Source organism: Apis laboriosa, unplaced genomic scaffold (assembly GCF_014066325.1).
Source record: "Apis laboriosa isolate Shangri-la unplaced genomic scaffold, ASM1406632v1 scaffold9_cov152, whole genome shotgun sequence".
NCBI classification, from domain to species: Eukaryota; Metazoa; Arthropoda; class Insecta; order Hymenoptera; family Apidae; genus Apis; species Apis laboriosa.
In genome coordinates, this window is record NW_025224966.1 from 2426509 (window position 1) to 2451921 (window position 25413).

The 25413-nt window shown below is 46.2% G+C and overlaps 1 protein-coding gene across 1 annotated transcript in view; it reads left to right on the forward strand.

Moving 5' to 3' along the window:
- Positions 1-25413, forward strand: part of LOC122720035 — a 252977-nt gene that overhangs the window by 29820 nt on the left and 197744 nt on the right. Inside the window, exon 2 of the mRNA XM_043946439.1 lies at positions 11423-11593. Coding sequence (XP_043802374.1) covers positions 11430-11593 — 164 coding nt within the window. The 5' untranslated portion in view covers positions 11423-11429. The remainder of the gene's footprint in view (positions 1-11422; positions 11594-25413) is intronic.

Consider the following 25413-nt stretch of genomic DNA (forward strand, 5'->3'; position numbering starts at 1 on the left):
TAAGCCAGTTTTTCCTCTAACGTTCGAGAGAGAGAGAGAGAGAGAGTACTCGAACGCGACAATAGCTATAGAGGAAATATATTTTTTCTGTTTGTCGAGAGGAAAAGGCGAGCCTAGCAACCGATTCGTTCGCCGGTAAACCGAATTCGAATGCAGCCAGACGACGTTTCATTCATCCTCGTATACCACCGCATTAGTATCTGTTTTCGAGGAGGGTGGAGGAGGAGGAGCAGAAGGGATAGACGAATTAATTATGCAATTTCAAACGTTCATTACGTTAAGCACCGATTATACATTTTATCGGGCTCTCTTTGTCGTTAATTTACCGAAAGATTCGCACGGTTGAATTCCCTCGTCGAAATAACGTTTCCTCGCCTCTTTTATCGCCCATCCTCGTTAAAAATATAATTAATCGAAACGCGCACACGGGTCGAGGCGCGACTTTCGTTCTCCCGTGGTGGCTAGTTAAAAAGGAGAGGAGGGGGGAAGGCCCGCCGTCCGAATAAATGAATAATTAATTAAGCCCAAGGAAATGGGAGGAGAAAGAGAGAGATAGAGAGAGAGAGAGAGAGTATCGAAGGTAATGGAGGGCTTAGGATGGCGCAACCTAACCGGAAAGGGTTGAAACGACAACAAAATGGTCAAACTCGCGCCATAGGGAAAACACGGGAACGGAGTACAGAGGCGCGTGAATCGGCATGGAGGCCAATTTAAATGCAGATCGAGGTTTAAACGCGACCAACGTTCGAACACATGAGTCCACCCCGCTTTCCACCCTCTCGAACCACCACTCGGCCCCTCCTCCTCCTCCTCCCATTTTCACCCGCGGTAATGCTACCGCTGGGATTTTAATCGTGAATTTCCACCCGACCCGATGCTCACCACGCTCCCCATTTTCCGTCTGCTGATCCCCGTCTCTCTCTCTCTCTCTCTCTCTCTCTCTTTCTCTCCTCTCTGCCGATCGACTTTCTTCGTCGTCTAATATTCGCAATTGGCGAGATATACGTGGCCCGCGCGTATGTCTCGGTTCGTTCGGGGCGAATTGGGGGACGGAACGGGAGAGGAGAGGGGGGGAAGAGAGGTACGCGTCTTTGCGTCTTTGTCCTTTGAAACGACAAATTGAAAGGATGGACGGGCCGTGGGGGGGAGCATTGATTACGGGGGCGCGCGAGGGTGACGAGGTATCGCTTATGAATATTCAGAAATCGTGCGTGTCGTCGCTACGTGACGCATATATATGTATATATATATATATACATGCCAGCTGACACCTACCGAGAAAAAGATGGGGTAGGGAGAGGAGATTAAAGGCGGGGGAGAAGGAGGATGATAATAGATAAGGGTCGCGTCTTGCCTATCGCGTCTTGTCTCTCGTTACAGCGATCGAGGGGTGGGGGAAGGGGAGAGCATAAGCGATAATCCGCTTAGACTCCGACAGACGGATAAACTGTTTATTATTGCTCCGGCTCGAACTGGCGTTCTGTGTATAAGAAGTTGAACCGATGGTCGATTCCAGGAGGGGGAAAAGGTTCGATATCAGTCAGTCAGTCAGTCAGGCGAGTCAGCAACCGCTTCCTTGCGCCCCTCCCCTCCTCCCTTTCTCTCTCTCTCTCTCTCTCTCTCTCTCTCTCTCTCTGTGTCGATACCGCAAAATCCATTTTCCCCCGTTCCTCGAAAGGGGAGAACGAAGAAGAGAGGATCCGATCTCCCGTGGAAGGGATCCGCGAGGATTCGCTCCGCGTAATCCAGTTTTATTACTTTTCAGTCAGCGCGGGGGAATAAAAGAGATATTTCCCACTTATCCCGGATTATTTCGGAGTTAATATCTAACGAAGGAAAATAATCGTTGGTAAACCGGTGGTGGTGGCTCGCTCAATCGTATGGTTATAATTCAACCCCGGCCTCTCCACCGTTCCTGGATCCGTTTGCCTTTCCCGCATAATCTCTCCGCCACGGATTTCCCATTCGCGTCGCGTACGGGTTTCAAGTTGTTCGCTCGGCGGAGGATCTTTCGCGAACACGATCAAGGAATATGGAAACTTTGTTGGACGAGAGAATTCCCCTTCGTAAGGGAAGGGAGGAGGAGAGGAATTGCAGTCTTAAGTCGCGATCTTATATATATATATCGGTTGATCGAATAATAAATTTCCTCGATTAGGTCGAGGGGATGGTTTCTGCGTCTATCTAATAATACCTGCCAGATGGCCGGCCAGATTTCTGTCAGACTGGAGCGCGGGATCTTTCGAAGCGTGTCTAATTCTGGAACAATATTAGCCGAGATGCGGAATATCGACGATCGTTTCAACGCTTCTTAGCCGACCTCATTTACAGTCGAGAGATTCGATTCAAATTTCTTTCGGATCATCTATTTTCGAAGAGGTGGAATTTACGAAAATGGAATCCCGATCGGTTTTAAAATATTTTTATACCTTTCGAATATTTTATCCACGAAACGAATAATAAATAGATAGATAGATAGATAGAGAGAGAAGAATGGCAGAAGATTATTATAACGAACAAAGTTAGAGAAGAAAAGGGAACGAAAGAATATACGAATAACGCGTTTATCGGCGGAAGATTATGAATCCAACATTTGTTTATTTCGAAGATAAGGTTGTTCAACGAGCTATCGATACGATTAAAATAACCGTCCAAAGATATCGAATCTCGGCCGTGTAAACGAACGATCGGTTTCGAAACGGAAGAGATATATTTTCGCGCGAGAGGATTATCGCGGGTTATAACGGCCGTGATTAAATTATCCTCGATTTATATCTTAATAAACGCCCCCGGCCGCTTCTACGTGGCGGGAAAGACCACGTGGTGAATTTATGCGACCCGGTTCTAAAGATTCGAACGAGTCGGCGTTCGCGTGCGAATTGCGCGTGTTTCACGCTGCGACGATAGATAATGCGACGACGGGGTAATGGACGACGTCGCGATTAAATGGATCCCTCCCCCCCTGCCATTCCGATCGCCATGGACAACGCTTTGAACGAGTGATCGATCGATATTCGACTAGGTAAGCTGTGCTCCGGACCATTTTGCATCTATCTCTCTCTCTCTCTCTTGGATAAATCGACAAATTTGGTGAAATTTTGAGCGATGATGAGACTGAAAAAAGATTGCGCGTGGTTTATTACGAGTGAAAATTTAATAAATCGAAGTCGGGAATAAAGTTGTCTCGATCGATCGATCGTTGGAACCGTGTAATAATACACGGAAATAATGCCGAGGTTTTACGATACCTCGAAAAGCGGATCAAGTGTAACGAAGGTTGACGAATAAACGTCATTTAAGCAATTTCGATGAGCTATTGCTCAAAGTGTCACTTTACGCAAACTTCATACCGGGATAAGCGAAGACTTATTACCGTTAGATCCTTCCTTTGTCGAAAGGAACGTTAACGCGTCTTAAATATACGAATGGCTGAATTTATTACCCGTTCCGTTACGAGTTATTAGCGATTTTACACGCGGCAGTAAAATTTAAGATGATAATGCAGCAATTACGACCGAGGATCGCCGGCAAAGATCAAGAGAGGAGACTACTTGGCCGGTGATTCACGAACCGAGGTGGAAAGGAAAGAAAAAGGAAGGAAAAGAGACGCGAACGATTTCGGTTGGCACATGCGCCAACGAAACGACGAGAGGGACACGTCGGTTAATGGTCGGGAGCTGACAGAAATGCGATTAGACGCGAAGAGGTTCGTCAGATCCTCGTGGAACCTGTTGAGAGAGAGGACCGTTCCTTCCTCTCGTTCCCCTTTCTTCTCTCGACTTATCTCAATTCAACTCTCGAGAAACGGTTTCCTGAGATCCCGTCGATCCGTTTATTTATTTTCTCGATTTCGTCCCCTCCGCCGATTTTCAAATACGAAAGAGAGAGAGAGAGAGAGAGAGAGAGAGAGAGAGAGAGAGAGAGAGGGAGACACATATACACGCACAACCCGTACGAGCGCTTTCTTAATTAAGGCTCGACGCTTTGAACGGAACGTGGCCGGCAAACCGGAAGAAACGCGGGATCTCGCGGATGGTTAAGCGAGCATCGCTAATTCTTAGCCCCCTTGGGGAGTGGGAAAGACGGGAAACGTAACGGTTGCCGGTTAAACACACTGCGGCTCGAATGCGAAAATGCGCGTTGCGTTTGTGCGGGAAAGGGAGGGTCGTAAACAAATAATCATAAAAGGTAGGGAGAAAAGCGCATCCTGGCTTCCGTGCTAGATTCACGGCGCTCCGGCCGAGTAGCGGTAAGAGCGGCGGGGGACGAGTCGAATGCGAGACTCGAGAGACACGGAAGAACGGTCGGCTGTTTTCGGTGTAAAACGGAAAGGAGGAAAGGTTTGGCAACGGTTTATCGCTAGTGCTTTAGAATAGTGCTTTGTTGGCAGCACACTCGATGGAAAAGAAGGGGGATGGAAAAGGAATATCGATTAAATCAAGGTGCCCGCTCCTCCTCCCCTGTCCTCTCAAGACTCCTGAAAATAGGAGAGAATATCGTCCACTTGGAGAGAACGAAATACAGAAGTGGAGATTCGTCGAAAGAACGAGGATCCGATCACGATCGACGCGGGGAAGATGTATGTGTAATGCCCGCCATTTTTCATCGTTCACGGATCAATGGCCACGGGCAACGCGATTAGCAATTTCGCTCGTGTACCGGGGAGGGATGATGGGCCTGCTTGCCTTTGTGCCCATCCCCCGATCTCTATTTTTCGCACCCCGACGGACCCCCTTCCCCCACAGGCTGAGTGAGTCAGAAGTCATACACGCGTACGCGTAAATGGAGAGGGGGAGGGGAGAGTAGCGGGCTGATTCGGACCGTGCGCCCCCATCAGCTGAGTTATGGCATCCATAACTGGCACCTACGTCTTTCATTAACCCGGCCATTGTCGCGTGTACTCCGACCGCGTCGTTAAAGAGGGGGAGAGGGGAGTGATCGAGAGGGGAGAAGAGACACCTATTTGTTTTTGCTCCGCTTCGTATTTGCCCGCCATATGTCCCACTTATACCACTCCCGCTACGTGCACGAAAGGATCGATCCTTCCGTCCCTTCCTCTTTTCCTAAAGAGATGGAATCCTCGATATGCCTAGTGGATTAAGCGACTCGAGCGATTCCACTCCTCCCTCGACGACAAACAATATCAATCATGATCGCGTCTCTGCCAAGGGATCCGTTATATCGGTATACACCCGTTCGAAGGAGCGAGAAGGAAGTGGCTCGATCTCTCGATCCCGTGCGTGGATAGCGTATCAGCGTGCGAACATCTGCGACGAGACGCGTTGCACGCCTCGTGTGTAATAATAATCGCGTTGCATCGTGCAACTCCCGAGTTTAAGCCGATTTTTAAGCTTTCTTTTCTTTTCTTTTTCTTTTTCTTTTTCTTTTTCTTTTTTTTCCCCGTCCCTCTTGGAACGAGCGTAAAATATCGCGTGCCGTGGAGGGATGGGATGGGATGGGATGGGATTAATCGCGGCGACCTTGGCGCACCGATACGAATAAAAGGAAGGAAATAATCCCAGCTGGGCGCACCGCGGTGTTAACGGAACGGGGGAGTCGAGGTGGTTCCCAGTTCTCAATTTCAATGGTAAATTTCTCTACTTTATTTTATAACCACGCTGCTCGGCTCGGGCGTTTATTAAAATGTTTATTCGACGACGGCGAAAATTTACCCTTTTCGTTTTCGCTCTCGAGAGCGGTACCAGCGTTTCGAACTGCTATAGTTTAACGCGCACTGTCTACTACTGACTGCGCCCAAGTGGTGCACCGAGAGAGAGAGAGAGAGAGAGAGAGAGAGAACTCCCTGGGAAAAAAATGCACGAGTAGCAAACGCGCGCGCTCTGGCAAATTTTTCGCCTCGCCTCCCCTCCCCTCCCCTCCCCTCCCCGCGCCGGCAAATTACTTCTTTGCCTTGTTTTTTCCATCGTTAGTGCGTGGACTTTTCGTCGATACGCGAGCGAAACGCATCGCAGGGTAAACAGGAATTTTCTCTCGCCCTAGCCGACAATTTTTTTTCCTTTTTCCTTCTTTTTTTTTTTTTTTTTGCATCCCGACTGTTCCCGTAAAAAATTCACCGCCATCCGATTTTCGAATTCACCGCTTTCAACGTTGGAAAGTTGGCGGTCGGCAAATTTATCGAAAATTAATCGAGAACGGTTTTGTCTTCCGGTCGGCGGATGGGAGGGGAAGAGAAATATCGGCGGATTCGGTTGTTCGTTCGAGAGGTTCGTTTTTTCTAGCCGGCGCTGCGCGGCGATTTTTACGGCGACATCCGTCCATGAAATTTCGTTTCGCGGTCGAGGCGTGGTGTGATTTTTTTTAAAAAAGCGGGGGAGGGGGCGAAGAAGGGGGACGGTGTGTCGCGATGAGATGGGGCGGGGATGGTGTATTTTTAGCGGGCAACCTTTGGCGCGTGGGTGGGCCAGAGGCCGGTTTTTTTCAACGTCTGCTAAACACCGATCCGAAGATAAACTAATTTGTAGTCCCGGATTTATAAAGTCCGCCTGTCCCGCGAAAGTGATACATAGATCGTTTATACGTATCTAAACAAACACGGGCTAAATCACGTATGCGCGCAAATATTGTCGCGGCTTGTTTGCCTTGTCTCCCTCGACAGGCATCGATCGAATTATTCTAAACGGGTGTGTTAATTCGAACGATCGCGCTGTGCTATATTCATCGAATTTCGATTTCACATTCGTGTTACACGTTCGTTCCCGAAACATCGGGATTTCAATACCGCGTCAAATTCCGTCGAATTTTTGCTCGATTCGTGAACAATTCCACGCGTTGCTCGATCATTGCCGCGATAATCGATTCGCGTAAGAACGCGGAGACCGGTCAACGCGTGCCACGAGATGAAAAAGCCCTTTATATACGCGCGGTATTTCGGTTGCATACGGTTTCACCGGTATCGCGTCGATGATTAATAGGAATCGATGGATCGTCGAGGACAATATACCCTCGATAAATTTCCCCTCTGTCCCCCGTAAAACGAGTTTTCTCGCGAACAAGGAAATATTTTTTATCCCGTCCACGCCTATTTTTATTTATCTCGCCTAGATCCTCATCCTCGTCGTTATCGGCACCCCGTAACAAATGGCGCGGAAAACGATTCGATCCGTCAACCGCCTCATTATCGCTCCATCGAATGGAATTAATCGATCGAGTGACAAATGTAAATAAATGTATTCCGTATCGGTGTATACACGGCACGGATGCGTGTATAAGAATACACACGATCAAAGGCGAGAACTATAGCATTTGTACATAATAATATTGTAATATAGAAAGGAGTTCGATGGGAAAATCAGAAAAAATTGGATACGAAAATATATTTCGCGAACAAAATAAATTATCTATCGAGGATAGATACTCGATACTACATTGTCGGTGAAGAACAAATATTGTGCGCGGTGTGAGCGGAAGCGTGAAACGACGAGGCCCCGCAACGATTTCCGTAATTTCAATAACGCGCAAATTTCTACGTCGACTTAATACACCGTGAAAATAATTACTAGCGCGGAAATGGATGGAGGAGGAGTCGCCAAGAGTTGGGGAGAAAACGCGATATCGCGGAGGCAGGAGGAGGGGGAGGAGAGTGGCGTGTGACGCATTCATCGGCTCGCGAAGAGATCCTGGCGTGTCGTCGTAAGGGAACGTGCGCGAACTTCGCTACTACTTCTCGAATGCGATCATATTGTCTCGCGATATACGTACACATTTCCCGCTAGGAATACCAGCTTCGCTTTTTCACTCGTTCGTATTTTTCCCTTATACACATTGTATATATACGTATCCCTATATCCAATGCCAACTTGGACTTCGCCCCTCTCCCTCCTCTGGAACGCATTTGTCGGCTGTCGAGTAGGCGTTATTGTGTTATACGGGATACGACAGCTTTCGAGATGCCTCCGCTCCCGTGCTACGCGGAATCCCGGGCAAACGTGATTATTTTTCGCAATTTGCTAAGCAGATGCTCCCATTGTGCTCGCCTCTGCCGCGGCAGGAGTTTGTTTTCGCCACCCTTCCTCGCTTCCACCGCCCCTTTTCTTTCTCCATTCCTCCTCTCTGACCTTCTCTCTCCCCTCATCGAGCCCTCGTCTCGCCAGCGTCGTGTCGACCAGCGACAGGATTTTTTCCCTTTTTCTTTCTTTCTTTCTTTCTTTCTCTTTTTTTTTTTCTCCCCTCCTCTTTTCACCTGTGCACACGTCGTCGTATTCGTAATCGTACTCGTCGTCGTCGTCGTCGTCGTCGTCGTCGTCGTGCACGCGCTCGCGTTTATTTGCGAATATAAACACACGAGCCTTCCGCGACCCCCTTTCCCCCGGCGTGCTGCACGACACCCCGTTCTAGACGTGGTGGTTGATACACCGGCAGAGAGAGAGAGAGAGAGAGAGAGAGAGACGCGCGAAACCACGCACGGCCGGGGGCTGCATATTTTAACCAACTTGGCTACGCGCATTGTCTTGCCGGAGAGTCCCCCGCCTGTGCTATACACGCATCGAGAAATAATGATCGTACCCAACAGCATTCCGCTCTCCTCCATCTATTCTTTCCGCGGAGAGGGCAAAGCGTCCGTGACAACAATGTTGCGCCACGCTCGAAAGATTACGCGAACCGTGTCCTTTTCTTCCTTCGATTGTGCTCCCCCCCTCCCCTCCTCCCATCGAGGTGCCCTCGCAAGAAGGGGTGAAAGCCTCGCGAATCGCTCCCAGCCTTCTTTCGCGGGATATCCTGTTTCTGTTTACGCCGAAACGTTCCGTTGTCGGGAAAAAAGGGAGGGGGAGGGTGGGAAGGGGAGTTCGTTGTTGTTGTTGCACTCCGTGCTCCTCCCTTCGCCGTGTTACCACGGGTCGTTCGAGCCGATGCATGGGTGAAACGAGGCTTGAAACGAGAGAGAGAGAGGGAGAGAGAGAGAGAGAGGAAGGGATATCGGGTGGTAAAGGGATGGCGAAGGATCCGGTGGTGATTAAAAGCGATAATTTCGCGTTCGGAATGGTTCCCATTCTGAAAGTCGATATCGGGTCCTCGGTAATTTTCCCGGATGTCTGCGCGTACCGTTCCTCTTCCTTCGTTCTCCTTTCTCGCCCCTTCGGTTCGTCATATTCCGGACGAGATCTCGGATTTCGGTGTGGGCAGATCTCGAAACGCAGTGGCGTCGAAGACGGCGAGGAACTCGCATCGATATCCTCCCCCCATAATCGAATCGCGTTCGGGCTTAACGAGCTCATTGTGCGCGGCTTGCGTTGGACAACGCGGCTCGTCGAAGCGTTTCGTCCACCGATTCGAATCGTCGAACCGAGAGACAGAGAGAGAGAGAGAGAGAGAGAGTCGATAATTCCGAATCCGGAATCCGGGAGGCGCGCGCGTTGCCAAGGCCTCGAATCGAACGGACGCACACCTGTTTGCGCCTTCCTTCTCCGCGTGATTTATGCATCGATGCCAATCGAATTACCTTCCCTCCCCTTCTCCTCCCTCCCTTCTTACCCATGAGAAGGGAAGGGAGTTGGAAGAGATTGAATCGACGATTGAACTCGATTGAACATCCTGTCCTCCTCGCGAGCAATAAGGAGGAAACCGCCTTCTTCCAAATTCGATCTTCCCGTTTAGAGCGCTCGCGTCGTTTCCTAATTTTATCAACGTAATTTTTCTTCTCTTCTTCTTTTTCTTTTTTCTTCTTTTATATATCCTGCTCCACTTTTCTATTATCACATCTTCGCCGAAAAAAAGGAAAGGGATATATATATATATATATATATATAACTCGCGGTTCCCATCCATCTTAACGATACGCATGAAAAAGCTCGGCGGAAGTTGGCGAAAGGTGGTACTCGTTCCGCAAGAGCGGTTAGATCGCGGAGCCGACGAATTTCGAAGAATGGATCCGACGAGAGGAGGGCTCACGAGTATCCGTGATACCGCTTGCCTTTCTGAAGGAGTTTACCTTTTTTTTTTTTTCCCCTCCCCTCGACTCATCTTCAACTCCCTTTTCGCGATACATTATGTTTTCCCGAAAACCCGTTCGTTCGTTCGTTCGTTCGAACGAAGGGGTTCCGGAAGTGCGCAGCGGCCAACCCTTTAACCCCTTTTCTTCCTCCTCGTCTTCTCCTCTTGGAGAGGATCTTTTGAACCTCCGCGATTTCGAGTCACGGTTGAGAAGGTCGGCGAGCACTTTCGAACTGGTCCCTTTCTTCCGATCCCTTTCCTCGCACGAGGATCGCGAACGCTTCTCTCTCTCTCTCTCTCTCTCTCTCTCTCTGCCTCCGTTTAAAAATCCCTCAATGCCCGCCGTCCTTCGATCTCGAAAATTCGAGACGCGTGCAATAATGCGGAGGATAAACAAATGGCGTAGCCGCGCGAACGAAGAGAGAAGAAGGAAGAAAGGATCGAATTAAGGGTGGTGACGTTGCGCGAACGGAGGGAGGGGGGGAAAGAAACGAGACGAGGACGAGAGGCGAAGCGTCGCTTCGGTTGGCGGCCCGACGCTGAAAGCGCTCATTGAAATGGCTCGCTGCAGTCTGACGTACCGCGTCTCTGTCATTAATTGAAATTCCGTTACGCAAAACGGTACGCGCTTCCTCGCGCGAGCATCTCGGTCGAGAGTAGCCACCCTAGATTCTAACGTTTTTATCGAGGTGAATTAGCGAGGGTATGCGCTTAATTGGGAACGCACTCCGCGTTTCGCTTGACGCGTTGCTCTTTTTTTTTTTTCCTTTCTTTCATTTCTTTTACCTGACGGGGTATCGGTTGTGGAAATAATTGGGCGCGGCTTATTGTTGCCGCGGAAACAAGGTTGAAAATAACGGAGAAATTAATGACACGTTTGAATAATGCGGCGATTATTAAAAAAATGGGGCGCAATTGCTCTCTTGCAATTTGGAAAAGAAAGGAACGAGCGAGGCTCGTTCGAGGTTGAACGTATGCCGTTCAATTGCGGTGGCGCAATTATCATCGAACGAAATGTGCTAATGCGTGGAGGAAAATAATTGAAACGTTCGAAAGAATCGAATTCGGCGTGGAAAGCGAGTCTCGATCTTTGTCCTCGTCGCGCTCTCTCCTCTCCTCTCCTCTCTGTGCGCGCGACTTTCGGGATCGCTCTTTCCAAGTTCACCGGCAATCCCTGTGATGTCTGCCTGGCCTTGCGAGTCGTAAGAGAAAATGGCACTTTTGTGTCCCGGTTACTAATGCGTCTCGTAATAATTTCGTTTTTTTTGCCGACTACCTTTTACATTTGACTCGTTTCCTCGTCGCAATTTCTGGCCTTTCTGGACGAGAGAGAGAGAGAGAGAGAGTGGGTAGAGATAGTCGAGAGAAACAAAAGAATAAAAAAAATATATATAGAGAGAGAGAGAAGAATCCGCGAAGTTTTATCTGTACGGCAGGAGGTCTTACAGCGCGGGGCATTTTGGATTATTTGCAGAGACGACATGGATGTACGGACAGAGAGGGCTCGAACGGCTGGCCGGATAGCACCGACCGGACGCGTAACTCCGACCATACATCAAACAGGTGGAGGAAGAAGAAAAGCGATACCGGTCCCGCCGCCGAGGGTGCCGACCCCTATGCCCACCGCCAACAATAATCAACAAAAGTAAGTAAATTATGTTCCTCGATAGCTCGTCCGTTCTTTCCCTCTTTCGTTCGATTCGAAAAAAATCTATCATCCATCCGTGTATCGAAACCGTGTTTCGTATTTTCGCGAGAGCGAAGGGTATCGGGGAGATAAGCTGATGCTTCGCGCGTAACTCCAAGACTATAAATCTACGAATCTAATCGATGATTCAGTATTCATATTCAGTAACGGTCAGATATCGAAAAAGAATTAATCGAAGGAAATCTAGGATAGACTGACGTTTCGTAACTCGAAGATTATAAATCTGTGAATCTGTATATATAAGTATATCATTTTTGTATCTCGGTGAATATTCGGTATGATATTAGATATCGATATGATATTAGATATATTAAAAAAAAAAAAAAAGAAAAATGAAAAAGAATTAATCGAAGGAAATCTAGGATAAAACGTTTCGCACGTAACTGGAAGACTATAAATCTATGAACCTAAGTATGTCATTTTTGTATCTCGATACATGGGTGAATATTCGGTATAATATTAGATATTAAAAAAAAAAAAAGAAAAAACGAAAAAGAATTAATCGAAGGAAATCTAGGATAAACTGACGTTTCGTAACTCGAAGATTATAAATCTATGAATCTGTATATATAAGTATATCATTTTTGTATCTCGGTGAATATTCGGTATAATATTAGATATTAAAAAAAAAAAAAAGAAAAAACGAAAAAGAATTAATCGAAGGAAATCTAGGATAGACTGACGTTTCGTAACTCGAAGATTATAAATCTATGAATCTGTATATATAAGTATATCATTTTTGTATCTTGGTGAATATTCGATATGATATTAGATATTAAAAAAAGAAAAAGAAAAAACGAAAAAGAATTAATCGAAGGAAATCTAGGATAAAACGCACGTACCTGGAAGACTATAAATCTATGAAGTATATCATTTTTATATCTCGGTGAATATTCGGTATGATATTAGATATTAAAAAAAGAAAAAGAAAAAACGAAAAAGAATTAATCGAAGGAAATCTAGGATAAAATATTTCGCACGTAACTCGAAGACTATAAATCTATGAACCTATGTATGTCATTTTTGTATCTCGATACATGGGTGAATATTCGGTATAATATTAGATATTAAAAAAAGAAAAAGAGAAAAGAATTAATCGAAGGAAATCGAATCAAATGTTGGAATCGTTTTACGAAATTATAATCGTTTTACGAAATTATAATATTATAATAAATTTTTTTTTTATCAGAACTGACGTTCCACTTTAGACTTCGTGTAACACGTACACGAAATCTCGATAAGACGATAGATAGATCCGCTGATGCCTGTGATCGCTGCTCGTCCCAAGTCCCGTCCCGAATGAATGGAACGTTTGTTACCGCCTCGGCTCGTATCAGTTTCCGGTCTATAAACGGAATGTATTTCGATTTGACGTTGTTACACGGATACAATTTAGATTCGCGTTGAAATATTGGAAGTGAGGGAGGGACGACGACGCCATTAAGTAAGTGGGATTAGGCGGAGAGTTTGGTCTCGACTGATCAAAGTTTACCGAGCTACTACCTCCGGTCACTCCGCTCGGTACTCCCGACCAATTTCAAGATGTTCTCGACCACGCTGTACAACGTTTCCCGTCCCGTCCGCGGGAATAGCAGTCGGTAATGCAGCGTCCGCTTCAATTACATTACGTCGCACCCGTGTAATTTCGATCGTCGAAAGCGTTTCTCCAACCGTTGCGCTCCTTCTTCTTCTTCTTCTTCTTCTTCTTTCTAACGGCGAGAACGATCTCTCCCCGCGTAACCACTGATAAACGAATCGATGGAAGAGGCATTGGAATATCGAGAGAGAGAGAGAAAGAGAGAGGAGAATTTCTTTTATCATCGCGAACGAATCGAAGTGGAATTGGCGTAGGTAAAGCGATCGCCCCTTTTCGATAGGAGTGGCAACTTTATCTTGCGGTTTAGCCGGGTTTCCGGTACACCTATATCGAAGGCCAACACTACGGATAGGATATCCATTAAGCAGCAACGAAACACGAGAGAGAGAGAGGGAGAGAGTCGGATCCGTGTGATTAAAGTTCACGAAACACGGGACCACCGGCCACTTTACCGATCTCCTCGACCAATCTACCTCGACCACACGTTGGATCCACCCGGTACACGGATTTGCGGGTTCTTTACCGCTTCCTCCTTGCATTAACTCCGCTCTACGTTGAAACGACCATCCGTTCCCTCTCTCTCTCCTCGCTTCGATCGTTATTTCTCCTCCCCCTCCTCCGGAGAAAGATTAGCAAGTCCGATTGCACGAAGGATCGAGTTTACTACGCTCGTCGTTTTAATTGTGCTGCTTTTCAGTAGCTTGTTAACTAATGCGGATTATTAAAGAGGGGAGGGGGAACATTATTCTCGTTCAGCTTCCAACGAGAGAGAGAGAGAGAGAGAGAGAGAGAGAGAGAGAGAGAGAGAGAGAGAGAGAGATGGCCGGTCAGACTCGGTTTATTCGTTAACCGGGACGAAGCTGAGTTGACGTCGGATGTGTTTCCGATATAGAGCCGTGAAACAGTATAGAATGTATAGAATGCGCGTCGCACTCTCGGAACCCACTTACCCCGCAACAACTTCTGTTTCCGTTTAGGGACGCATTCGAGCCACGTACAAGACTTTACGCGTATTCGTATAACAAACCGGCGAATTCATTTCCCAGAACGTCCCCTCGAGTCTCCGCGCCAACTCCTTGCCACGAACCGAATTGAACCGAACACGCGCCCGTGCTATCGCGAAAATTATCGCGTTTAACCGCGGTGACGGATGGGGAGGGGGGGGGGAGAGAGGGAAGGGTTGAGTTACGCTTTTTTTTCCCCTCCCCAGATCCAGATATCGCGGTCGTGTAAATTTCGCGACCGTTTTGCCGCGAACGAGAGCGGAAATTTTTCACTCTGGGAGCGAAGGTCGAAACGTAATCGCGGCAGGGGCGAGTTTGGTAGGCGCGTTACGTTTGGTTCGTTTCTTCGAGTTGGGGAATAATGGGGAAGGAAGGTGGAACTGGGGTATAAAATAAAATTCAGCAAATTCCCCGTGTCGAGGTATCGCGCAGCGTTGGTCGATCGATGGAGAGCGAGGAGGGGTGGGAGGGAGGGAGGGAGGGAGGGAGGGGTTGGTTGTTCAAATTTTTAACGAGTCTCGCAGCACCGCGAAATTAATTACTTAACGGCTGGAGTTTTTTCCACGGGTTGGAAATCAAATCCCCGCTCCCACTCCACTCTCCACCGCGGGCTCGTTCTCCCCCAACTGTTCCCCCGCCCAACTAACTGACGGTGTCTTTGTTGTCTCTGATCACGTTGTGTACGAACACTTCGTTAATACGAACACGATACTTTATTGGACAAGGTAACAAGTATCGTTGAAACGCGTGAAAACGAGGGTCAAAAAGGGGTCGAATAAGAAACCCGTCCCGCGTTAATTAACGCGCTCTATTATTTTTTTTCCGCTCGGATCGAAAACGAGAAACCGTTCCTGCCATCGATCATCCCAAAAAGTTGGATCGTTGTTGGAAGTTCGCATATACGAATAATTCGTACGACGTTACGGGGCGGGGATGGGGATGGAATCTTAATCCAGATGGCCGATGGTTTAACTTAGAGAGAAAGAGAGAGAGAGGGGAGAGAGGAGATTAGAGACTTACAACTCTCGAAAAGTGGTTTCTATCGTATATATATATATATACAAGTGATCGTAAGCGGATTAAACACGCATCTACGCGATTTCGATGCGTACTCTATTCTCGCGTCGCTTTAACACACGGATTAATCCGCATTCTATTAATTAGAGATTCGAATCTGCTCGCTCGTGCTTCTCGTGAGAGAGAAAGAGAGAGTGTCATCTTAAAAGGAACACCTCGATCCGTTTTACGTGTCGTTTGCCGCTTAAGTATCGTACCTTTCGATGGATAAAAAACTCCGCCAATAGGATTAAAATCCGGTTTTAATTTCAATTGGTTCGAGCTAATTATCCTTCTCTCTCAAAGATCGGCCACCGAATTCCCGCGGTTCGCTACGCGTCTGCGCGAGGCTGTGCGTTTCGAACCGTTCGTGTTTTTCCCCTCGTCATTCTCCCTCTTCCTCTTTTTCTTTCTTTGCGTCTCGCGAACCCCGATCCGCCACGATAATACGAAAAAAGGAGCGCGTGGGTTTTTACGCGCGAATCGAACGATCCGCGAACGCGGAGAAATTTCGAGGCGGGAACGGGCCAATTATCCAAAATGTCCGCAACCATGCGAATTTTTCCGGAAGAATTTTAATTAATTAGCGGATCCGATCCCCCTCCCCTGGTCGAAGCGGTATGGTACCAAAGGTTCATTAGATCCTTCACCGGCTAGGCTGAAATTCTGTCGACCACAGGGCAAATAGTTGGCCGCTGCTTTATATAAAGCAGACAGCAGCAGTGTATCAAAGAGAGGAGCTGCCCGTATGTATTCATTAGGCGGTATTTAGCATAGTTCGAATGAGCAATGGGAGAGAGAGCACGGTCTCGGATTGGCGGGTGGGCGAGACTCGCTGCTTCGAAGAATCGTGAAATTTCTCGATGCATTTTCAGTGTCGGTAACTTGTAAAGCGGATTGTTCCAAGAAACCCTCGATCATCGTAAATACTCGAGGAACTCGAAATAGAAAGGATGTGACGTTACAGTGTCGATTCGTAGAAAATTGTTTCTACGATAAAAATTAACGCTTCTCTGGATCTTTGTTTAATTCGATTAACTCACATATCGACGATTTTGCGTCGAAAAACTTAGAGAAGATGGAACGACAGATGGTTCGAAGTTTGCGATTCTTATTCGAATTCGAAATAAAAAGAATGTGACATAATAATGTCGATTCGTAGAAAATTATTTTCCACGAAAATTAATACTTCTCTGGATCTTTATTTAATTCGATTAACCTTAATCTTGCTCGAAAAACTTAGAGAAGATGGAACGACAGATGGTTCGAAGTTTTCGATTCATATCGTAAATAGAAACTCGAAATAGAATGTGACATTATAGTATCGATTCGTAGAAAATTATTTTCCACAAAAATTAATAATTAAAATCGACGATTTTGCGTCGGCTCGAAAAACTTAGAAAAGATAGAACGACAGATGGTTCGAAGTTTTCGATTCTTATTCGAATTCGAAAAAAAAAAGAATGTGACATTACAGTGTCGATTCGTAAAAAATTATTTTCCACAAAAATTAATACTTCTCTGAATCTTTATTTAATTCGATTAATCGACACATAGACGATGTTGCGTCGGCTCGAAAAACTCTTAGAAAAGATGAAACGAAGACGAAGATCGACGTTTTTCGACAGATGGTTCGAAGTTTTCGATTCTTATCCGAGGAACTCGAAATAGAAAGGATGCGACGTTATAGGATCGATTCGTAGAAAATTGCTTGTTACAAAAATCAACGATTCTCTGGATCTTTATTTAATTCGATTAACCTTAATCTTGCTCGAAAAACTTAGAGAAGACGACAGATGGTTCGAAGTTTTCGATTCATATCGTAAATAGAAACTCGAAATAGAATGTGATGTTATAGTGTCGAAAATTCGTAGAAAATTGTTTCTATGACAAAAATTAATAATTAAAATCGACGATCTTGCGTCGGCTCGAAAAACTTAGAAAAGATGGAACGACAGATGGTTCGAAGTTTTCGATTCTTATCCGAGGAACTCGAAATAGAAAGGATGCGACGTTATAGGATCGATTCGTAGAAAATTCTTTGTTACAAAAATCAACGATTCTTTATTTAATTCGATTAACCTTAATCTTGCTCGAAAAACTTAGAGAAGATGGAACGACAGATGGTTCGAAGTTTTCGATTCGTATATAATATCCGAGGAACTCGAAATAGAAAGGATATGACGTTACATTCGTAGAAAATTGTTTTCGACAAAATTAGCAATCGGCCCTTTACTCGGTCCGATTAACGAACCCACATGGACGATGTTGGCGTCGGCACGAACAACTTCTTAGTGGAGATGGAACAAAGACGAGGAACGACGTTGTTGGACGAGAACGGGTTCGAAGTTTTCGATTCGTATCGGGGGAAATTGGCGAGGCAAAGCGTCGTTTCGATACGGCTTTTGACTCGCAGACGATGCGTTCAGTTCTCGACTATGGTTTTCGGTCCGCGAAAAAGTTTGTCGGCCGGTTCGGTTAAATGAACCGATACGAAGGCAACCTTTATTACTATTTACCGTGACAAGTGGGACGGAACCTAAACTCGCTTTTTCGCCATCGAGTCCGTTTCTTCTCCTCTTCTCGTCCAAGGATCAAAGCGCTTCCCGTCTCGAGGATCGACAGGCACGCGTATTCCCTTTTTTTTTCCCCCTCTCATTCGCTGGACGTTTCGTTGGAAAAGCGAAAAAATAAAAAGATTGATAGATAGACAGAGATAAAGAGGAATGCGCGGCAAAAGCGAGACGGATACAAGCTGAATCAAAACGATGGTGTAACCCGGTGGTATCGATCTTACTGGGAAAAAACGCAGCCGCTCGTAAGTTTTGCTCGTTACGTAAGGTTAATCTGAAAAAAGAGAATCTCCCTCTCTCTCTCTCTCTTTATTTGTGCCCTTGTATCTTTGTCCGCTTGTACATCATCCGCCCCGATCCCCATGGTCATTGCGTTCCATCCGTTCGCCTCCGCCGTTGGACGACGCACCCTTGTAACGGACTCCACTTTCCCCGCTCACTTTTAACGAGATTTGTTTTTCGCAATGTCCGACCAAAACCGTAATTGCATCAGCAATTTGCTTGTCTCCTCGAGGGCTTACGGGCTCATTAGCCGCGATAAACTCGGATCCTCGCTTCTCGTTTTTTTTCGATTTAATAAATAATTTATCCCTTCTCGATCGATCGCTCGGCTAACGGATCGTCTCGAGACAGAGCAAGAGAGAGAGAGAGAGAGAGAGAGAGATTATACGAGCGGAGGAAAGAATTCGACCCGAAAATCTGTTTACATTTAATAATACGATATCGTTGTCGCAACAGATAAGAAGACAGATAGAGAGGATGGTGGGGGGCGAGGATTCGATTTATCCTTGGGGCACACGTGGCCCACAATCCGTCATCCTTCTTTTTACGACGAGTCTCGAGATCTCGCTTTGTTCCCTTCGACGGAAACCGCGCGCGAATCGCCGCCTATCTCGAAATCATCGCGTCGTCGACCGATTTAACGAGCCGGATTTCACGGATTTCGAGCGTCGAGCGAGGGAATCTTCAGGGTATGGGAAGCGGCGGCGTATGTGCCGATCGGGGAACGAAATGCACGGGCGAAATATTGGGGTGTGGGAGGGGGAGAAGAAGAGGGAGCCATGGGTGGGGTGGGTGTACGCGGAAAACCGGGGTCAAAAGCCCGCAGAAATTTTCAACAAAGCCGCTCATTGTGTTGGCGAGCGGCAAAAGGGGTGGCAAGCCACGTATATGTAATGTTCCTATGGCGAATTCCGTTCCTTCCCTCCTTCTACGCCGCGCTTACGCATCGGTTGCGTATACCTGTCGTAAAAATAGCATTGCAGGTAAAAACCACTCTCGCCGGGGAGGAGAGATCTCTTCTCATTTCGCGTTTTTTCAATTTCTCGCCGCATTTTCTCGTCGTTCCCGTTTGTCAATCGCACGATTCGACTTCGATCGAGGGCCGGGTATATACGTATGCACGAAACGCAAACGAGTACGTCGGCCTTGCCCTCTCCCTAGCCATAGCTCTAACCAATTTGACACGCGTTGCAATATTTCCCGATTTCGGGTGTATTTCGCTCGATGTAAATCGACTGCCCGAATGATTGGTCGCGTTACGTACCAGGCCGGGAAATATTGCCTCGATATCGAAGCATTTTTGAAATTTTAATTTTGAAAGAGTTCGAAAGGGGATCGTTGAATCGAGGAATCGATTAGAGGAAATTCGAGGACAAAGAATCGCGTGCTTCGAACGTTTAACGTTGATATATCTGTATTTTTTTTCCTTTCTTTTTCTTTCTTTTTTTTTTTCGAGAGAAACAGATCGTTTGACAGATGCTTCGTGATCCCGGGCGCACCGCCCCTCGTTACTCGAATCTCTTCGAACCGACAGGGTCGCCGATTCCAACCCTTCTCCACTCTTTTCCTTTTTTCTCTCTCTCTCTCTCTCTCTCTCCTCTCCCTCCTCCGTTCCCCCTTTCTCGTCGCACACCCTCTGTCGCGCTTTTCGGCCCTTTAGAAAGCTGTGAACGCGTGATAATCGAGGACGACGCTTCGATTGGCGCGATCTCCTCCCACCTTTGTCGACTGTCGAACCGTTATGCTATAACGAGTCGGCGACGGTTTAAGTTGGTTAAAGTGGCTGCTGGTTAAAGAGAACGTAACGTTTCTCCTTCTCTCTTTCCATTTCACGCTCCTCGCGGCCACGTATCCCTCCACACAGGACAGGATATCATTGTATCCACTTTTCGTCGCGTTTCACACGCAGCTTCGCTCGTGCCACTCGTTCGTGGCCTCGTCGACGCACGGCTCTTCTTTCTCCCAGAAATAACATCGATGACACTTATACGGGCGTATCTCTCTCTCTCTCTCTCTCTCTTCGTTTCTGCGTTTCTTTCCTCGTCTCTTTTCGCTCTCGCTATGCTATGCTATCCAACGCGGCGCGGCAAATTTATTTTATTCGGATCCCTCGTAATGGGCGCGTTTCCCATGGAGCTCGTGCGCAACCTCTTTTCGCAACGTTTTATCGGGGAACAGGATCGATTCTCGTAGAAGAAGAAAAAGGCGAGAGATTTATTCGTAACAAGTTGTCGGTATTGAGATCACCGGCGTCGTTTCTTGCTCAACATATATTTTATTCGTGATTAGCATAATTGAATCGATCGAAGATTTAGTAGCCGGATCCAACGATCCTGTTTTATCGGCGCGCGATACGTGCTCCCATGCATTATACCCCGTGTCACGATTAGAAGGCAAGTCGTATCTCGATCTGGTGGCGACTCGGGGAACCATGGACGTCGGGACGCCCGCCGCTTCCAGGCGTCCCCGTTGGTGGGCGCCACGATGCGCTCGCGGCGGGGTAGAGCGCCCATCTCGGATCTTTTCATCCCTCCGCGGGTGCTCGCGCTCCTCCACTCGGCGCCCGACCTTCGAGCTAGCTGGTCGCGCTCCTCAAAATCGAATCATCGTGTAATGTTATTTATTAGTGGAATTCCGGAGGATTAAAATGCGGAATCATTTTTTTACGATCTCTCACCATTTCTGAAGAATCTTAATTGATACGCGAAAGAAGGATTTCAACGATCTTCGAGGAAGTTGGTCGCGTTCCAGAAACGCTCCTCCTCATCGCTGTTAATCGAGTTTATTATTTATTATTTAAAATCCTAGAAGATTAAAATGCAGAATTATTTTTTTACGATCTCTCACCATTTCTGAAGAATCGTCTCTTAATTGATACGCGAAAGAAGGATTTCAATGATCTTCGAGGAAGTTGGTCGCGTTTCAGAAACGCTCCTCCGAATCATCGCTGTTAATCGAGTTTATTATTTATTATTTACTTATTATTTATTATTTATTATTTAAAATCCTAGAAGATTAAAATGCAGAACCATTTTTTTACGATCTCTCACCAGTTCTGAAGAATCGTCTCTTAATTGATACGTGAAAGAAGGATTTCAATGATCTTCGAGGAAGTTGGTCGCACTCCGAATCGGAGTGCGATATTATTATCGTGTAATATTATTTATTAGTAGAATTCTGGAGGATTAAAATACAGAATCATTTTTTTACGATCTTTCATCATTTGTGAAGATTAATTGATAGGATTTCAACAATTTTCGAGGAAATTGGTCGCGTTCCAGAGACGCTTTTCCAAATGGAATCATTATTTAATCGAGTCGTGTAATTATTTATTAGTAGAATAATAGGAGGATTAAAATACAGAATCATTTTTTTACGATCTTTCACCATTCATCTGAAGAATATCTTAATTGATATGCGATAAAATTTCAATATTCTTCGAGGAAGTTGGTCGCGTTCCAGAGACGCTCCTCCAAATTATCTCTATTAATCGAGTCGTGTAATATTGTTTATTGATAGAATCCAGAGGATTAAAATACAGATCATTTTTTTATAATCTTTCACCATTTATGAAGATTAATTGATACGCGTTAGGATTTCAACGACATTCGAGGAAATTGGTCGCGTTCCAGAAACGCTCTTCCAAATCGGATCATCGCTGTTTAATCGAGTCGTGTAATTATTTATTAATAGAATTCTGAAAGATTAAAATGTAGAACCATTTTTCTACGATCTTTCATCATTTCTGAAAAATCGTCTCTTAATCGATACGCGATTTCAACGACCTTCGAGAAAGTTGGTCGCGTTCCAGAGACGCTCCTCCAAATCGGATCATCGCTGTTTAATCGTACAATATTTATTAGTAGAATCCCAGAAGATTAAAATGCAGATCCATCGAAGAATGATCTCTTAATCGAAATACAATACGCGTTAATATATAATTATAGATTATATAATTATAATATAATATTATAGAATATATTTTTTATTTATTATTATAGAATATAGAATATTATAGATTATAGAATATATAATTATAATATAATTATAGATTAGGATTTCACCGAGTCGTAACAAATTTGTCGAACGACGCGAGAAAACGCAACGAAGATCGAGCCAATTGAGACATTCGGACAAATCGCTTTTTTCCTTGGCACAGCTGCGGCTACGATAACAAGCCGTCTTTTTCATCGATCCGTTCGTGCGGGGTGTTCTCGATCATCGGCGAGAAATTACGGGAATGTAGTTGATGAACGGTTCTCAACTCGCGGCGCGGAGGAACCCGTGGATTTATGGACTCTCGATCTCCTCTCGTTCGATAGTTACTCTCGGTTGCTGTACGGAATCGCATCGCAATTATCCGTTATGGTGAATAGTTTATCGAGACGGTAGGGTCGTTAACCTAATGGAAACGGCGTTAAGGCTCGAGGGATCGATATGGGTACACTTGATATCCTTAGAGGGGAGAGGAAAGGGGAAACGAAGAAAGAGTCGATCGCGAGAGGAATGGAGGAAATCCGCGATTTCTCTAATTTCTCGTTAATACGTTTAATCGAATTATAACGGGCGATCGAGATTATAGATTTCGATTGGCCATCCAAGGATCTCCAAGGCAGCTCGTTTCCACGCCGCCCTAATCTTTTTCCCGTGATTAGAAACCGGTAACGCTCGGCCAACCGAGGGGTCCCGTTATTGAGCCATTACCGGCTTTTCACAGCTACGATTACGATCTCTCTCGGATCTCTCTGATCGAGATATTTTTTTTTTTTACTATCGAATCGACGTCACTGTCACGCGTGGATTGTGATAATTCGAAAGATACTGCTACTGCGAATGCACGAGGGGAAAGAGGGTAGCAGGGAGAAGCGCGTCAGAAACGCCTCTGATTTTCGCGTGGTATCCTCGCGTGTAAAGTACCCTCGTCGAGAGATACGCGCCAACTTTTTTTCCCCGTTTTTTTTTTTTTTTTTTTTTTTTTCGAAAACGAAACGAACGTTGCAGAGGAGCTCGTGTCCTTTTATCGACGAAAATTTCACGGCGACGGATGATGGCTTTCCACGCGAGAGACGCTCCTCCTCTCTTCTCGAATTCGAGATTTTTCTGCTCGACCTGCTCGTAAAAACGATCGCCGATTTATCCGATTTCGACGGCGATCGAAAATCGCGCGACGCTCGTTAACTCTCGATTAAACCTGGCAGATTTTATTCCCCCGAAGGGAGGGAGGAGAATGTATCAGGGGGGAATAAATATTCACGGGTACTTGAAAAACGCGTAGAGGTGATCCAGACGCGAGAACTCTCTCTCTCTCTCTCTCTCTGTTCGACGTCGTTGCAATCGATAACGTAAATGTAGCCGGAGCACCAGCACCAGTAGCAGCACCAGCAGCGTCACAGTTGCTGGGTTAGATGATGGTCGTTAACGCCGTCGAACATAATTATTTATAATTTATTTAATATCCATGTTTTAACGACGTTAATTACACGGCGTAGGGCGGCGAACGTCGCCGTAATCACCCCTCGGGACCACGTTCCAATCTCTCTCTCTCTCTCTCTCTCGCCCTTTCCGCGCGTCTTGATAATCGCTTGGTTCCACTTGGCTCCACCGGCGAAACAATCGTTACGCGACAATCTCGTCTTTTCCTCTCGCGTGTCGTCACGTGTATGCCTGGCGGAGAGACGCACTCGTTTCGTCCTCTTTCCCCTCGTCTTTCAATTTCCGCCTCTCTCTTCGCTATCGAGCGTTTATTCGAACGAAATTGACGCACGTCTTGGTTATCCATAATAACGTATATATATATATATATCCATCTCTATCCAGTGATCGCCGCGTGGGTGGATCTCCTTGGTCCCTTCGTTACCCTCGTCCACCATCCTTGCGATCCTCCCCGGTCACGTACGCGGCGGAGACAGACGAGCACTCGTGTCCGGTAAAATCGGTCCAAGTTAGCCGCGACTTGGCCCAACTCTCTCGTCCCCAACCACGTAAGAGTAATCGACACCGCGCTCCACTCACCCGTTTAACTCGACTCGGTGGGTGTATATCGGGCGGGTGGGTGGTGGAACGAAGGATGATGATCCCCGCCGCTCCTATTGTTTCCAATCTCTCTCTCGCGTTGAGAGGAGGAGGAGGAGGAGGAAGAAGAAGAAGAAGAAGAAAAAAATCGTTTTATCGCCCCGCGTAAAAATTGGAAAAGCAATTTTCTTCCCCTCCTCTCTCTCTCTGTTTTCTCTCCGATTTCACCTCGTCGAGGTGTTTCGATAAGACGTAGGTGTGATCAACATTGGAGAGAGTGTGTACACGTATACGTGTGTATTGCGTGTAAAATTGCGTGATTTACTCGACGGACTTTCGGCCGACTTTCCCCTATCGGAAATAAATTGCACGAGCGGGCGGGACACGTATCGCATCGAAGAAATATTTTCGCGTTGGATCGCGCTCGTTGGTATTTATCCTCCTTCTCGTTTCGCTCCTCACCGCTGGTGAAAACTGGATCAACGACGGATGGATGTCCGAGGGACGGGCGAGCGGTTGTAACGACAAATAGCCTATTACGTCCCTCGTCCCTTCCTCCTCGAGTGTCCCCTTCATTATCGGTGGCAACAACGTTCACGACGTTGCATCTTTTAACGAACGGACGTGTTACAAATCGTTCGGCACGATAGGTGGTTAGATAACGCGGGGCGAATGAAATTGTCGAACGGAACGCCTCGAACGGATCGAATCAACGATATATATGTATGTATGTATGTATGTATATATATATATATATAGCTGTTTCGAGATTCTTACGGTGCAGGTAGCCCTGGAACGCGTCTCGTTATTCTATTTATCTGGATAATAAATCGCGATACGAGGTTTTTACGAGAGGCGGAGCCATCGTGTCGATATCTTAATCCCCTTGGCCCGAGTAAATGAACTTTTACTCGGTAAAATCGAGAATTTAACTCGTGTAAATTTAGCTCAGTTTAAAAGGTTTGCTTCGAACAAATTCGCTCGAGCCGAATTTATTTGTTTCCAAGTTGACCAAAGTGATGGAGAAGAGCGGTCGTTACTCGAAAATTTTTTCAACTCTCGTTAAGTTGCTCTTCTTGTTCTTTGCTCCTTCTCCCCTCAGTCAAGAAAGAAACTACTCTCGCACACGTTTTAATCCATAATTCACGTTTTCCATTGTTATTCACCGGATGATTTAACGAGGCGTTTAAGGAATTTATACGGCGGGGATATATATCGATCTATCAGGAGTGG